The following is a 17834-nucleotide window of genomic DNA, read 5'->3' on the forward strand; positions in this document are numbered from 1 at the left end:
CTCATCCATGTTTGGATATACGGGTAGTTTACCTTTTCCCAGGGGAGAGTAGACGCTGAGAAGGGTGTAAAATATTAGTTTACCTTCTCTTGGAGGAGACTAAGTCATGAGAAGGGTGTAAAAGGTGAGTCTACCCTCTCTCGAAGGAAAGCAGACACAAATAAGGGTCAGTTTACTTTCTCTCGAATGAAAATAGCCCCTAAAAAGGTGCAAAAGATTAGTTTCCCCCATCTCGGATGAGAGCATGAAAGTTGTTGTTGACTATGCAGTCAAGCAAAGTTTAGGAATGATTTCTCTTGAAAATAAGTGAAATGTATCAAACTTAGTGCTAAAAACTATTGAAAGAGAGGTATATACACATTGCTATCTACAATAACTATAACTATTAAATTATAGCTAGCTACGTAATATACTAGTACATTAACTATTAAACTTGCTCAAGAAGCAATTCTAGAGCCCTGTTTATTTCTCAAAAAAATGCAAAAAAATGATTCTAAATAAAAATGGAGAATGCCTCATAATCAAAGGGTCAAAGGTACTTACAGATGGCTTCGGTAAAAACAATCATCATCACTACAAGCAATGTATCCAAAAAAGAAGAATTAGAAATTGGTGATCACATATACTTTCTGAATTATAAACCATTTCTGAAAATTAAAGAAAAAAAAGGTGTGGGAATGTGACGATATTTGTTTCTGAGTATGCTAGAACCCACATACGTTGAGCTGGCTTCTAATGTGAGATCCACATCGATTGCGTTCTTCCTACATCAATCAGCAAAGAAAGATGTAAACAAGCAAATTAAAGGTCCAAAGAAATTGCATGAAATAAAAGAGATTGCAAGTTAATCCTAATGTAGTAATGGGGTTCTGTAAAGATGTAAAGTTCTAAATCCTTTCCCTATTCCCAATGTTGTAAATAGAGAACTGAACGTAATCAATTCTAAAATGATAATCGAACATAGTTTCAGCAATCGATTCACAAGAACAAAATGCACCATCAGGTTTGATTACTGTATTGACTTCTAATGGGATGCAGAATGTAAAATCTTGGTTTTCCCCAGTCTGTTTCTTGCTTACAAAGTCTTTGGCTCTTGACTTAGAGACAGAAGACGGAAGTTGTGGCGAAGATGATCCTACTTACTATCCTTAGCGAAATTCAAATATGCAGCCTTCAACTAGCTTGAAGAGCATTGGTGGAACCTAATAATTCCATTATATTACTAAAACTCATCATTCTCATATAACAGCATGAATTACAAAGACAAAATGGAGAAAATGCACCTTCAGGTTTGATTAGGATATGTTTGGTTGCTAAGAATATGTAGGCTAAGAAAAAGAAGTACAAGGGTAAACACGAACACAAATAAAGATTGCAACATCGCAATACAAAAAATTGCCGTATTCTTGTCAATCAAACCAGATTCCTAAACCCAATAAATCCAAGTTCAATTAGAACTCAAAATTACAAAAAAGGCAAATTAAACCCAAGATTTCAAAGCCTAGAACCCCAAATTCCCAGCCCCAAAAAAACCCTTAATTCGAGGAGAGAGAAAGAGTACAAGTTCAAAAGATGAAATTTTGTACCAGAAATGCCCAGTGATAGTTGCTGTTCTTGAGAGCCATATTCTTGTCGATCAAACCAGATTCCTACACCTAATAAATCGAATTTCAATTAGAACTCAAAATTACAAAAAGGGCAGAATAAACCCAAGATTTCAAAGCCAAGAACCCCAATTTCCCAACCCAAAAAAAAACCCTTAATTCGAGGGGGGGAGAGAGAGTAAGTTCAAGGAGATGAATTTTATACTAGCAATGCCCAGCGATCGTTGCTGTTACTGAGAGCCATTTTCTTGTCTCCTTCAACTTCTTTGCGCCGCTGAAAAGAACCTCCAAAAGCCTTAGGAGAATGGGCTTCTTCTTTCATCCATGACCATCCTATATTTTTGCTTCTGTTTTGCTATTTTGGATGGCACAGTATGTATGCTATTTTAGCTTTCAAAGCTGCGAGACCTCCCCGGACGTAAACGGACGGCGCAGGACCGTGATTGTGAATGGATAGAGCGAGCTTCAACTATTTAACCGTTAGTGGAATTCAAATTTCCGGGAAAACAAAAGGTTCTCACATTGGTAATGGGCCGGGTTCAAATTGAGGTCCGTTTCAAAATGGGTTGTTGGGTTTAGTTTTGGCACATTGTATTTGTAGAGGTTTCAAAATTATATCAATATTTGATAGCCCGTGTAAGAGACCGGATAAAACTAAAAATATAGACCTGTTTACTTGAAGAGGTTTTTTCAGTGTACAGGGAACACAGTCGAATACACCAACTGTCATAATACAAATAGTTGATACCTGAAGAAAAAAAATAAAAAATTTCAATCATTTATATTATGATACTTTAGAGGTACGCAAAAAAAAAAAAAAAATATCTCGTTTATCTTGCCAACATCATTGAACAACCTTGACATTTTATGGTACCCATACCTGTTGCGAGTTCATTCATGTCTACTGGGAAAAGAACGTTGTGACGGACGGCCTTGCCAATTGAAGTTATAACATGAATCTTGGGTATCATTATTTTGAGAATCCACGTGAATGAATTGGAACTCATTTATTTGATGATTTGATCGGAGTCTTTAGGACTCGAACTATTTGTAATAATTTATGGGGTAATTGCATTCTTCAACCTCAATTTTGGGTACAACTGCAAACTCATACATCACCTTTAAAACATTGCAATGTCATACACAAACTTACTATTTTATTTGCAATTTCATACATCCATCCCAATGTCTGTTATTTCCTCCATTATTTGCCTATTGGGAAGTCTTGGACCCCACATATTTGTGCCACGTGGATAAAAAAAAACCTTAAAATGTTAAAAATTAGAAAATCTCATTTATGGGGAAAAAAAAAAAAAGGAACGCTTACCGGATCTCCCATTCTCATTGTCCACCGAGAGTAAATATGCAGGTCATGAAAATGTGTCGCAAAATGTGTGTCTAAAATAGTGTCCCCCCAATTCTAACTCTTTTATATAAAGAGATGATTAGATATAACTCCAAAAACATAATCAATTATTATGGCACTATCTATCCCGCTCCTTCAACGGTGGAGCGAGATTCCCAACAAATTGTACAGATTTGTTCCGTCAAAGTTGTTTGGAGACTTGCAACCGAGTTCCTAGATTATAAAAATCTACCCCTTACAGCGCTAGAGTGGAGAATGTCTTAGCTTTTACGACATCCAAGGGCTACGAGGAAATTTCAAAGTGAAGTAAGGGCAACAGCGCCGGCTACAAAACAAACATAACAGAAGATGTTGGAATGCACAATTCACTCTAGAAGAAAAACTCAGACTACTAAACATCTTCCCTTTTTGTAGATAGTATATGTAGAGAACAAACTGACAATCCAAATCATTTTATTCAAGCATTTATACACACACACATATATATCAACAAGAAGAAACACTGTCTTTCGAAACTAACTTCAGAGGACTTGCTGCTCCGCGTTTCACTACAGGGCCTTCGGAGACCACATTATTTATCGGCTTATAGCAAAGACCATAATTTTTAGTAGGCTTAATTATATGGGCACGGGATCGACAAACAAAGAAACAATGGAATCCTTAAGCACTAGGTCGGCATGAGTAAAGCCGTCTTTATACTTGTATATAACTTCATTTGTACGTGCAAGATTGAGAATTCGCAACAGAAGGTGCCTAGGAATGGTGAGAATCAGCCATTCTTCGTTTATGTCCTTCCATGCATCATTCACTTGTTTGGTGAATTCGATTGTTGTTTCTTCTTCTGTGGCACCATGTTCCGTCATGTAGCATTCCACAGCCGATGCAATACGTCCTCTCTTTTACTCAAACTACATATACATACATACATGCATGAATTTTAAGGTTAAAAGAGCTTTTTAACTGTTAGATCTTGATTTGTGTGTGTGCGTGTTTGTTTTATTTATTTTTTATATCAAGGATCTAAAGTTTAAAACTTAAATCTCCAGAGTATCCAGTGCTCGGTTGCTATAGAAAATCCCATTTGATTGTTTGTCTAAGAACAAAATATTGTTTTACGAAAAGAAAAAAGAAAAGGTTGACAATAAAAATACTTTTGTCTATGAGTGATGTTATTCGTACTACATTTACTGATGAGCATCTCAACTAAAGATGAATCTCATATAAATGGATGAGTCGCTTCTCTATTATTAAGTAACGTATTCTGTAAATATTCTAAAACTATCTAGCATTACTCTAAGTATATTACTCATATATCACTAGATATATACGTTTATAGATATTAGTATAGGTACGAACCTTGTGGGATTTCATGTCATCCATGAGTCTGCCAAGTAGTAATAAAGCTTGAAAACTCTTGAGTCATTGAAAATCCAGTCCAAGGAGTCCTTTGTCACAATATCTGCCATTCCAACAAATGACACGACTGATAGCAGAAAGTAGGACGTGGTAAGTGCTCCTGACATATTCATCCATTTTTGGTGTGTAATTTTGGTGCAACCATTTGGCTTCCTCGAAGTAAGCTCGAACTAGAACTTTCATCTACGAAATCAACACGCAGTCTCTAGTTAATTACTTTCCATATGTAATCTGATGATAATACAACTACAACATTATTTTCCATGATCAATTAAATTTGTTAATAAACAAGATTAATTTAATGGTGTAGTGGTATTCATATAATTAACTTATTATGTGGTTTAAGCTCAAATCTCACACCTCTGACTCTATATCATGAGTTTTGGTAATTTTCACGGTAGTGCTACAAGTGTGACATTGAAAGTCAATGAAGTGTGGTGAGTCATTGAGACTTCCAGAAGCAATACGAGATTTGAACATAAAAAGTTAAAAAACCACAATAGGCCTTTTGAGCAATTATTATGAGGCACTAAAACATGGTATAATCAATTCATTTATATCATGATAATACTTTGATATGTTCTTGCTACTATAATATACGCATAAATTCACTTTTAACCCCTTATTATAACATTGATATAATATGAAGTGAATGTGCTCAGTTGAAAATATTAATTAGTCTTGCTGCTTCTCTCGCATAGTGAATGCCATCTAACTTCCCCTCTTTTGTAAGCTTTTCTTCGATTTCAACGTATTCATCCAACATAGCTTGATAACAGACTTTCATATACTTCGGCAGTTGGTTGATGACTGAGATATCTCACCTCCAGGTGATTAAAAAAAATTAGCAAGACCTTCTCGAGTGGTGATTATATATTTAATCAGTGTTTAACTAAACTTGTAGTATAAGGTATGAAATTAAAAGGATAATTGACTGTATTAATATAAAATCTATGAACCTTTCAATAGCTTTAATAAACAGCTCTTGTTTGCATATGTTCCATAAACATCATAAATGACATCAATAGTCATAATCATAGCATTAGCTTTGCAGAATATTCTCCTAGCAAAGCAATGCTTGGGCTCGAAGAAGACTCCCAAAGCCCAAAAGTAGCATTTAACCACTCTATCTCTTATTTTGTCCACAAAAAAAAATAAAATAAAAAAAAACACTCTCTCTTATAAAAGGTAGTTTGCTTACCAAGTCCAAATCCTTCCACCACCTGCCAATTAATACATAATAATAATGGAATTAGTCAATCCAATTACTATTTATTGTAACTTTTGCGTATGCACGTGCATAAAGAGTGATACTATATTTAGACACACGAACACACTTGCTAATATATGTAGCCATAGAGAATAGTAGGGCATAGTTCGATTAGTGTCAACAAATGTATTATAGTTTTATGTGTCTAAATAACATTATTCACACACTTTTACATTCACTATTGTAAGAACTGACATTTCACTACAAGAAAATAACCATAAAACAAGTGTGATTTTTGTCCTTTTTCTTGTAGCATGTATATGGCTCGTGGACGCGATAGAGTTAGCCTTGTAATTTCACTTAGTTCTTTTTGATGGACTTGCTGCAACAGATTGAAGCCCAACTTTGCAAAAGTTAGGAGAGTTTGATTTACTAAATGACCACGTTCTTCATAAATAGACAAGTAACTCCTTGCTTCTAGCCTAGGGAAGCCCTTCCAGAATGGTTGATACAAGGCAAGAGTTACTTGTTTCGAAAGTAACGGGCTTAAACCGTGCGCTTCAATCGACGATTAAAGATGAGTAGTGGTGAAAGTCAGTGCTTCATCTAGCAAGTCCTCTCCGTGAACTCTACATGTGCGGCTTCGAACAAGCTTAATAGCCCTACTGCATCAGTTGCAAGTGATTCCTTGAATTTTCCATGGACGTCCTTGAACTTATTGAACATGTCTGCTAGCTCCACCAAATAAACGTGTTAACGTAAACAAAATTAGGGAAAATCCAAGGTTATAAACATTATTAATTAACAAACCATGACCGCAGAGAGAAAACTGACCACATGAAACCTTAAAACCTTGTTGTCTAACCAACCGAAAACGGAGAGCGGTGGAGTAAAGGTCATCATCATTTTCTACGCCATCACCTTCATGATAGTCTTGTGAATTTGCTGCAAAACTTCCTCAATCTCATTTTCGAAATGGCGGGAGACACCTAATTGCTGAACGTTGTTGATTAAGTTCAATTTTTCGGAAGGCATTGATGGAGCCATTACCATCCTCTTCACTTTCTCTTTCAGTTCTTGGACATCTTTCTCAAGTGTTGTATCTGTTTCCTACATAAACAAATTTAAAGGATGTTAAGAAAAGTATGATGTTCATGAATGGTGTATGCAAATTAAAAGGTACTTATAAAAATTAGGGTGCTTTAGATTTTAGCCCTTACAATTCATTATTTCTAGATAAAAACCCATCTATCTTTAAAGATCCAGTTTAAGCCCTAATTTAAAATTTGCAAACATATAGTAACACTATTGACCTATTAATGCAATTTATTTACACTCATGCCACTCATACTTTATGGTCCATTTTTCAAATTCCTAAATTTATGCCAAATTAAAAGTAGTAGAAAAAGTGAAATAAAATGAAAAAAGTGTTTGCATTAACCGTATCTATGTTAAACTAGAAAATTAGTTTTTTTTTTTCGTGATATATTTTGTAGCAATTTTATCCATGTTAATTGGTAGGTAAATTAGTTTGTTCCAATTATTTAAAAAAAAAATACTACACCTATATTATATATTTTGAATCAAATAACATTCCTCTAACTTGTAGGTAAATTATTTTCTATGTATTGTTATATATGTTAGACACGTTTTGTTGTTGTATAAACACGAGTGGAACATAATATTGTTGATTTTATACATCAAACTGCATTTCTTTTGTTATAGGTAAATTATTTTCCATGTACAAGTACTTATGTTAGGCAAGTTTAGTTGTTGGTACCTACACCCATGGTATAATTGGTGTAGGTAAATTATTGGAAATTAATTTGTAGTTAGGTAATGAACATTTTGCATCATTGGAAATGAACATTTCAAAGAGTAGGTAGGTAAATTAATTTGTTCTAATTATATAAAAAAAATTACACGACACCTAGTTATATTTAATTTCTCCAATTATTAAAAAAATTTATGCTACACCCAACCAAATAACATTTCTCTAACTTGTAGGTAAATTATTTTCCATGTATTGTTAGATATGTTAGGCACGTTTTATTGTTTTATAAACATGGGTGTAACATAATATTTTTAATACTATGCATCGAACTACATTCCTTCTTAATATAGCTAAATTATTTTCCATGTAATTAGTACATATGTTAGGCACGTTTTGTTGTTGGTATATTATTTTGCATCATTGTAAAAAAGCGATATTATATTACACCCATGGTATAATTGTTGTAGGTAAATTAATGTGCATGTAGATAATGAAATACAATGTTCTAATATATTAATAAAAAGGGATAAATTCAAAAGTATTCAAGAGTAGGGTGAAAAAACTAAATCGAATAGTTTTATGAAAATTCAAAACCTTTCTAAAAAATTAATATGCAATAAATTTTTAACATTAATGTCTTTTTTTTTTCTTGTTGCAAAATCATTTACTATTTCCTTACAATTAATTGTCTACATCAAGTATGTAATAGGGGTATTTTAGGCATGTGAAAAATGTAAAATGTGTGAATTAATATGAAGTTAATGAATTTGCTTATGTGGATCCTAGTCATTGGGTTTTCTTTGAGTAAAAAAGTTATGTAGGGTTTTATACGAAGAAAATTGAGTTTGAAAGGCTAAAGTCATATTTTCACTAAAAATTAATCTACAATAACAAAGTATATACTCTAAATGTAAGTCGCAGCTAGCACTTGATTAGTATTAATAGCCCATTATTAATTAGCATTATTAGGCATAATTTTCTACTAGAGAAGCGTATGAAATAAAATAAGAGTAATGTTATTCTCATCCCAATGTCTTATCTTCCCACCCACTTTTTAATAAATTTTTTAATTACAAATTTGTTCATTTACAAAAAGAATGATAAGGACATTAATTATCTTATTTTGCTTAATTAAAAAAAAAAGGTTGGGCGTGAGAGACGATTTGTCTATCTTAAAACCTTAACTCATATTTTTATCTCCTTTCATTCAGAGAAAGTAAAAAAATATCAATAGACTTGGAAGATGACTTTTTCATTGAACAAGTGGAAAATGACGCTTCTACGGAAGAGGTAGAAGATTATGTTTCCATTGAAAATGTAGAAGAATAATTTGTGTGCAGGTCATTTGAATTTGTCCATCGTGTTTTTGAATTTGTCGTTGTTGAATTCTTTTAAATTTGGATACATATGTCGTTTCTATATGAATTTGCAGACCTTAGTGGTTTTTTAAGGGACAATTTTATAATTTAATATGTATGTATACATTAAAGATTATTTTGGGAATAATAGTGGGTGGAGAATTAGCATTTTAATTTTTTAACTTTTTAAGGTGAGTGAGAAAATAGGACAATAGAATGGATCTAATAGCTTTGTAAAATAATCGCCCCAAGCGCTGGAAGAGAAATTAGCTAAACGTCGTTTAACATCTTCCGAAACCACATTTAGTGTTTGACCATGAGATGTAGCTGAAACTTGATGATGTGACATTTTTGTCCCTTATTCGGATCGACCATGGAGATCAATGTTCTTTTAATTATTATTGAAAAGGGCTATACTCGGCTATTTATAGTGAAATCTCCCTCTCTCCCTCCCTTCCCCCTCTCTGTGTGATTCATGCCATATTTGAAAGGGATAACCTCTCAACGATTGTTACATCTACTTCACAAAAAAAAAAGCTAAAAACGTTTTTAATGAATAACTAGCTTCAAACATTTCACTGAATTAAAATCTCCATATCTCTCTCTCCCCTTCTCCCTCCCTCTTTGTATGATCCATGCTATAGTTGAAAGGGACAACATCTATAATGCGTGTTAAATTTGTTCCACAAAACATATCTAAAAAAGTTTTTTAATGAAAAACTAGCTTAAAACATGTTACTGAATTAAAATCTTTATACCTTTCTTCGTCTCGTTGTGTGATCCATGGTTAAAAGAGATAGCATCTGAACGCATGTTACATCTGCTCCACAAAACATAGCTGAAAAGGCTTTTGATGAAAAACTAGCTTCAAAAGTTTTACTGAATTAAGATCTCTATGTTTCTCTCTCTCTCCCCCTCTTCTCCATCATTGTGTGATCCATGTTATAGTTGAAATGGACATCATCTCAACGTGTGTTACATTTGCTCCACAAAACATAGCTAAAAACGTTTTTAATGAAAAACTAGCTTCAAACGTGTTACAGGATTAAAATGTCTATGTCTCTCTCCCTCTCTTTATGTGATCCATACTATAGTTGAAAGAAACAGCATCTCAACGCATGTTACATCTGCTCCACAAAACATAGCTGAAAAGGTTTTTAATGAAAAACTAGCTTCAAACGTTTTGCTGAATTAATCTATATATCTCTCTGACTCTCCCCTCTCCCTCCCTGTGTGATCCATGCTATAGTAGAAAGGGACAACATCTCAACATGTGTTACATTTGCTCTACAAAGCATAGCTAAAACCGTTTTTAATGAAAAACTAGCTTCAAATGTGATACTGAATTACATCATATATATGTCTCCCTCTCTCTATGTGATATGTGCTATAGTTGAAAGAGACAGCATCTCAACACGTGTTACATCTACTCCACAAAATATTGTTGAATCCCCCCCCTCTACTCCCTCCTTTTGTGATCCATGGTATAATTGAAAAGGACCGCATCTCAAAGTGACTTACATCTGCTCCATAAAATGTAGCTAAAAACGTTTTATATGACAAACTAACTTCAAATGTTTTACTAAATTAAAATCTCTAAGTCAATTTAGGAGGCAGATTGTCTGCCCTCCTGTTACCAGTGCCTTTTCCATCCCCTTTTATTTGTAGGGTCACGGTTAAGTCACGTCAACATTTTATATTGCTATTGATTTTTTTGTCTTATTATTTCTATTAAAAAATTAATATAAAATGTTGACGTGACTTAACCATAATCGCATAAATAAGAAAGGATGAGAAGACGACGCCAATAGAAGGGCAAACAATCTGCCTTCGTCAATTTAAATATCTAATAGTAACAGATAAAGTATCGATCATTAGTCCTTATCACGACACGTACAAAGTATGTATGAGTTTTATATCATAGTAAGAAGGGAATGCACGGAACTAATGTGGCTGGGGCAGTACGGATGTCAAAGTGCGGTCGGCAGGATCAGGTGTGGCAGGGCGCAAAGGCACAACAGATGAGCGCACGGCCTTGGACTGGGATATGGGGCTGCAAAAGACTGGTGCAGCAAGCCTACACGAAACACAGGGAAGCAAAGTGCAGGTCTGTGGTAGGCTAGGTAGACAATGGTGATACCGTATAGAAATGACTCTTTGTATTAGTATGTGATAAATATTAAAATATGTATAAGGTTATAACAATTTTTATTTAGGTAAAATATGTATAAGGTTGTAACAATTTCTATTTAGGTATGATGTATACACTAATTATAATAAAAGATTATAATGCATGCGAGAATCATGTAGATACGTTCGGATTAATTAACTCCAACCTAACAAAAGTAGGACAAATTGAAGGGTAAAAAGATGCACAATTTTTTTTTGGCAAGAGTCCTCATTTTAAAACTTTGTACTCTACTAATTCTCAAAGAATAAGCACGATTATTTTAAGAGCCTTTTCAATGAGAGTCTCTATTTATGGATTTCCACAGTCACCTTTGAGGACTCATTTAGGGACTTTAAGGGAATCTTCCTATCTCTAAAAGAATATTATCTCCAATAGAAGAGTTAGAATTCCTAAATTTGAGGTTTTTATAATTTTAAGTAATAATTTGATTAGATGAATTTTTTTTGTTTGTGTTAACTTTTTTTTAATTAATTTCGTATTACGTTGTCGTAAAATATTTTGACAAAAAAAAAAATCAAATTTGATACCAAATTTTGTGTTAAAAAAAAAACCGTAATTAGAATGATTACATTATTGAACATCATGGCTCATTATTGAGCTCCATGATTGGATTATGAGTCATGACTAAAAAGACATCACTTGAAAAAAACAAAAACCCACCCATCTTTTTTGAATCTGTTGGAAAGAAAAAAAATTCAAAGGCAATCGCCATCTTCCTTGAATATGTTGAAAAGGACAAAAAAAATAAAATAAAATAAAAGGTCATCATCATGGCCATAGAATATGCTGGATAGAGGGGGATAAAAAAACAAAAGTCTCCCGGTATCCTAATAATAAAATGCCATCACCCGTTAAATCGGTGGAAAAGAAAAAGAAAAAGGAAATAGGAGCTCTAGCTTTTTTTTTCTTTTCTTTTTCCACATTTAAAACGTTTCTAGCAAAGCCTAGCCACCCTTCCCTTTTCTCTCTCTTCCCTCCCATATTTTATGGTTCAAGTCCCCTCTCCTCAGTTTCATGTTTTATTTCTCTTCTTTGTTTCTGGTGTTCTTAATTTCTAGTTTTCTTGAGCTTGTCTCAGATCTGGGCTTTTATACCCTATACTTTAGGACGCACATTACGATCCATTGGAGACTCATTTTGTTCCTATATTTTTTTATACCCATTTTAAACTTTGGTTGTCCCTATTTAGGGACTCCACTGAAGATGCTCTGACTAACGGCGAGAAGATCAACTGCCTGAGCCCCATATCAAAGAGGGCCCCCAATTTTTTTTTGTTAGTACACATATACGCAAAAAATAAAAACGCAAATATTTAATATTAGGTTATGCGAAAAGTAAGTTTTTAAATCTCAATATTGTTTTTAAAGACCCAACTGTAAAGGCTCAAACGAACAATATATTGATTGAATAATTAAAAAACAAGAAGACATTGGATGTGCTCTTTAGCCACTAATGTCCTTGACTAAAACCTTATGCCATCTCCCATCCGTCCACCACCTTTCTTGTGCCTTGAGCTTGACTGATTTTTTCAGTCTCTTAATAATTAGCATGCATATGCATTAGAAGAACATCTAAGCTTATTTAGGATAAACATCAATCACAAGCGGGAACAAAATTATTACGTGTTATCAAGTGTTTCAAGCCTATTTTGTGTTGTAATGAGTTTTAACTTACTCACATGTATTACGTGATAAATTTAAAATACATTCTCATATGTAGTTGGTACTTCATTCCTTAAATATTATCTTCAGATTCAAAATAAAATTAAATAAATGAAATGAACAAAATAGTTGAAAATATGTATAAATGAATAGTTGAAAATACGATGCTAAATTTTAGGTATTTTGCTCCTACCATTGGTTTAACAGATGGTTCATCGTGAATATATTAGTTGGTACTCAATACTCAAACTATTAGTTTGTTCTATATATTTGGATGTATAGACGATCTCTAAATTGAATAATTTTTTGTAAAAATGATCTTTAAATTAAGAAATTGAATATTTCCAATAATTGAATTCATACGATGAATATTCGCAACAGGTGAAATATGTCATTCTTCAATGATAGTAGGCATGTATTTATCCAACTTTACCATATGAGAATATGTAGTTGGAAGATCAATTGTGCAATAATGCACTGCACTGAAGTATTGACGCCCCCCATTATCACACACCAACCTATTGAAAGTGTCATATTTGTTTAAGTTCCAATTAATTTTTTTTCCCGTTCAATTTAACTAGCACTTAATGGAAATGAGTTTTCAAAAAATTGGATACATATTTGCAATGTTTGAAAAGGTTAGGATCACCTTGGAATGATACTAAAAGGTTAGGGAGCGTTACATAATTAACGTACAACCTACACACAAAAATTCAATAATTATTACAACTAAATTAATATTTGAAAATTACAATTAAATGCCAAGGACTAGAGTAAGCTTTTAATATTATACAAGGTTTTATTAAAAAAAAATAATAATATTTTTCAAGGATTGGAATAGAATTTTCTGCTACATGGTATTATGAACAGAAACTATTGAGATTATGAATCACACATCTATAAAAGAAGAAATTTTACATGTACTAATAAGTAATTGTGTTACTCTACATATATTTCATTATTTGATGATAAAACCGCAACTTTTGTCAAGAATGTCACTTAACAATTAACCTCGTTCCATACAAAGTGTTCTCATATTTCATACATCTTCCTCACATGCCAGAAACATCGACATTGAAATTAGGCCTGGCAAACAGGTCATGTTTGCTGTGTTTTGTGTAACACCTATTATCTTAACGAGTCTTTAACAGGTTGGGTCACTTTACCCAACAAGTAAAATGACCCAACCCATTAAAAAAATATTTTTTTTCTTAAATTTGCACATACCACATTGTCACATAAATATTACTTTAAAACATAAAAACATATTTGCCGTTAAGTACTACATCTACACTCCAAAATAAAAGACTAATAAAAAAGCACCAATACACTACTAGTTTACTACAAAATATCAAATGTGCAAGGATATGCAAAATGAATGAGTTTTTCTTTTCAAGGTTGTGAAGACTTTCTTAGAAATTAAAATCTTGCCGATGAAACTCAAAGCTTGCATGTTATTCATATTCCAAAATCCTTCAATTTTCATCGATCATTATGGGGAAATTGTATTGGAACTTTGGCTTGATCAACCTTCAAAAGTTATGTTGATGATGTTTTCAGTAAGGTTGTCCACATGAGAACTCTCTTCCGCATAAATTAAGTATGGAAAAACTAAACATTATAAATCATTCAAATTATGTGAAGTTTATCAAAATAATTATGAAAAGAAACAAAACAATAGAACTATAGCATATAAAAATGCATTACCTCTTTTTCCAAATTTTCTAAATTTAATTTAATATATATAATTATATATATGTGTGATTATATATATATATATATATATATAATTGTTATAGTATTTTTAAGGATATAAAATTATTATTAAATTAGTATTTTGCTTATAGTGTATAGGATTACGCACGTGTATAGTCGGACCAATCCGTTATCTTAACAAGTGTTTATCCAGTTATCTGATAACGACTTGATTCGTTATTTGGTCACTGGATAACTTGTTAATTTCGTGTTGCTTTGTATCGAATTAACGGATCGTGCTAGAAATTGTAAAGCTAAATTGAAATAATGCCATAAAGTGGAAAAGGACAAACTACCAAACGTCCCAGCAATTATGTGACCCCTGAATAAAGGGCTCCCACTCATAAAACGTGGAAGGGAGCATTGCCGTTCGCTGACATTCAAATCATTGCACACTTTACAGATTTTTCACATGATTTACGAATCTGAGTGTTATCAAATTCTACATTTGCTTGCCTATATATAGACGTGATCGTCCACGCATTGTTCTTCAAATTGACTAAAATTTTCCAACAGGAAAGCATGGAAGACATGGCATTAATCCAAGACTCAGCAGAAGCTCAATCACAAAATCCCAAGCCTGAAGTTGCTCGTCGGACGGCAAATTTTCACCCAAGCATTTGGGGAGATCAGTTCATAAATTATGATGATTCCCAAGACATTGTAATACATATTATGCAAGCATGAACATTTTCTTTCTACAACACCACAGCGGTTTTTCTTTTCCTTTTTTGAAAATCTTCGTTTGTGAGTTTTCAAATTTGGTGGAAACTTTAGTTATTTTTTCTAATAAACGATAGTATCTACATTAAGGGAGAGGAGATGACTTAGTCTTACAATGGCTTAACAATAATGTGGTTCAAATTTGCCTTATAGCTAATCCTGCACGTGACTTTAATTTTCTCAAAACGTTTTCTGACATTTTTTACTCACGTAAATAATTTGTTGTTGCAGATTACACAAGCTCACAGTCAACAACAAGTTGATGAACTCGAAAAAATTGTGAGGGATCTATTGATAACCAGTGCAACTGATTTTTCACTTCAGCTAAAGTTGATTGATGCAATCCAGCGCCTTGGCGTGGCATACCATTTTGAAAGAGAAATCGAGAAAGCACTTGAACGTACGCATGCTACATTTAATGGTGACCATGGCAACGATGATGTTGATCTGTACACTGTTGCTCTTGGTTTCCGGCTGCTAAGACAACACGGGTATAATGTTTCATGTGGTAGGTGTAAACAAATTAACTTAATTAATTATTTGATTTTGAGTTACTATTAAAACTTTCTTAATTCTTGTGTCCCTATTTTCTGAAAATCATGCAGCCATATTCACCAATTTCAAGGATCAAAGTAGTAGCTTCAAGGAAAACTTGATTGATGACGTGTCTGGTATGCTAAGCTTTTACGAAGCAACACATCTGAGGGTGCATGGAGAAGACATATTAGAAGAGGCTCTTGTATTCACCACCACTCACCTTGAGTCAGCAGCAACCTGCGTAAGCAATCCACTCTCTACACAAATAACTCAAGCCCTAGAAAGACCCCTGCGAAAAAGTCTAGAGAGATTATCTGCGCGACGTTACATTTCAATCTACCAAGAAGAAGCTTCACATAATGTCTCTCTTCTGAAACTTGCAAAGTTAGACTTCAATCTTGTTCAGCTTTTGCACAAAAAGGAGCTCCAAGAGATTACTAGGTAATTAAGATGATCTTATTAGTTTGCAAGATGGCACCAAATATATATATAACTTTCGAATTCGAAGTACTTAATAGGTAAGTAATATATTTAGGTGGTGGAGAGCACTAGACTTTGAAAGGAAGCTTCCATTTGCAAGAGATAAGATGGTAGAGTTGTACTTTTGGATCGTCGGAGTGTATTTTGAACCCCAGTACTCTGGGGAGAAATATTATGACAAAAGTAAGTGTCTTGCTGACAATATTGGATGATATCTACGACGCATTTGGTACATTTGAAGAGCTCGTAGTCTTTACTGAAGCGATTGACAGGTTTGAGATATTTGAATAATAACTATTTGTTAAAAATAATTAAAAACTGCTACTTTATTCCAATGATTACGATGATGATTATGCTAGCGCTTCAGGTGGGATGTCAATTGCATTGATGAACTCCCGGAATATATGCAAACATTTTATCATGCACTTTTAAATCTCTACAATGATATTGAGGCAGAGATGGCGAAGGAAGGAAGATCATACCGAGTTCCATATGCAATACAAGCTGTACGTAGTACATAAACATATGCAGAACTTTCCTTTTGAACTTTTTTTCTAACTGGTAAATTAACGTATATAGCCTTGCTTCGTCAGATGAAAGATCAAGCTCGATCTTATTTTAATGAGGCCCGATGGTTGCACGAGGGACGAGTTCCAAGTATGGAGGAGTATATGCGCGTTGCAACAGTTTCGATTAGTTACACCTTTCTTACAACCATATCTTTACTTGGCATGGGAGATGTTGTGACAAAGGAAGCATTTGAGTGGTTGTTCACTGACCCCAAAATTGTTAGAGCTGCAAATACCATTTTTAGGCTCATGGATGACATTGTTTCGACAAACGTATGTATAATTTTATCAACTTCTTGTGTGATTATTTCAACACAACAAGATCCTAAGACATTAATTTTGGATTTAACTTTTGCAGTTTGAGAAAGAGAGAGGGCATGCTGCTTCTAGTGTTGATTGCTACATGAAGCAATATGGGCTGTCAGAGCAAGAGACAGTCGATGTTTTTCAGAAGCAAATTACGGATTTGTGGAAGGATATAAACGTGGAGTTCTTTAGACCAACTTCTGTGCCAATGCCTATTCTTATGCGCGTTCTCAATTTAACAAGAGTAACTGATCTTCTTTACAAACAGGAAGATGGATTCACACATGTGGGGAAGGTGACGAAAGATAGTGTTGCTTCAATTTGTATCGATCCAGTGCCACTATGATGTGGTTTCGTTGTTGTTAGAATATCGATGTTTTATGATGTCTTGTTGAATAGGATGACTTTGGTACTTATCTTTGGGAGCCTTTTAGAGATATGACTTAAATAAGGTGATTCTAAGAGTATAGCCTTATGGCTAGTTTGGTATTGCTGTGTTTTAAAAAAAAAACTACTTCTGTTGTGCTATGAAAATAAACAGTGTTGTAAAATAAAGTTGTTGAGTATTTGGTAAACCTTTATTGTAAAAGTTCTTTTAACAAAAAAAAAAAAAAAAAAAAAACAATGTTCGAGTGTTTGGTAATTTTTTATACAAAACTGTTGTGAATATGTTAAATGACTAAAAATGATAAGGTATTTAATGCGATTCGCTAAAGAGAATAATGTAGGGGTAAAGATTGTAATGTTGTAAAACATGTAGGAGTATAGTTGGCATTTGAAAATTTCATTAAAGGAGCATTATTCACTATGCTTTGAACAAATTGCTTCATGAGGTAGTCTCCCTCCGTCTAAAGCGTTGTTGCAAGTTTTGGACGAAATGAGTT

General features: G+C 33.5%; 1 protein-coding gene, 1 long non-coding RNA gene and 1 pseudogene across 2 annotated transcripts; 1 reads left to right on the top strand and 2 right to left on the bottom strand.

Annotated features, from left to right (window-relative positions):
- Positions 1–7: 7 nt before the first annotated feature.
- Positions 8–2092, bottom strand: LOC103934436. Its single transcript, XR_001951966.2, has 4 exons — positions 1810–2092; positions 1587–1655; positions 720–764; positions 8–573 (listed from the first exon to the last, which is right to left on the bottom strand). It is a non-coding gene; the product is annotated as an uncharacterized LOC103934436 (long non-coding RNA).
- Positions 2093–3587: 1495 nt separating this feature from the next.
- Positions 3588–9077, bottom strand: LOC103934437 (annotated as a pseudogene).
- Positions 9078–14840: 5763 nt separating this feature from the next.
- Positions 14841–17439, top strand: LOC103934435 ((-)-alpha-pinene synthase). Its single transcript, XM_009344185.3, is given in 8 exon segments — positions 14841–14998; positions 15290–15566; positions 15664–16036; positions 16131–16238; positions 16240–16347; positions 16443–16581; positions 16669–16917; positions 17003–17439. Coding segments are annotated over 8 exon segments (1689 nt in total). The 5' UTR covers positions 14841–14857; the 3' UTR covers positions 17297–17439.
- Positions 17440–17834: the final 395 nt, after the last annotated feature.

Source organism: the organism of the source record quoted next, unplaced genomic scaffold (assembly GCF_019419815.1).
Source record: "Pyrus x bretschneideri cultivar Hongxiangsu unplaced genomic scaffold, Pyrus_bretschneideri_v1 Contig38, whole genome shotgun sequence".
NCBI classification, from domain to species: Eukaryota; Viridiplantae; Streptophyta; class Magnoliopsida; order Rosales; family Rosaceae; genus Pyrus; species Pyrus x bretschneideri.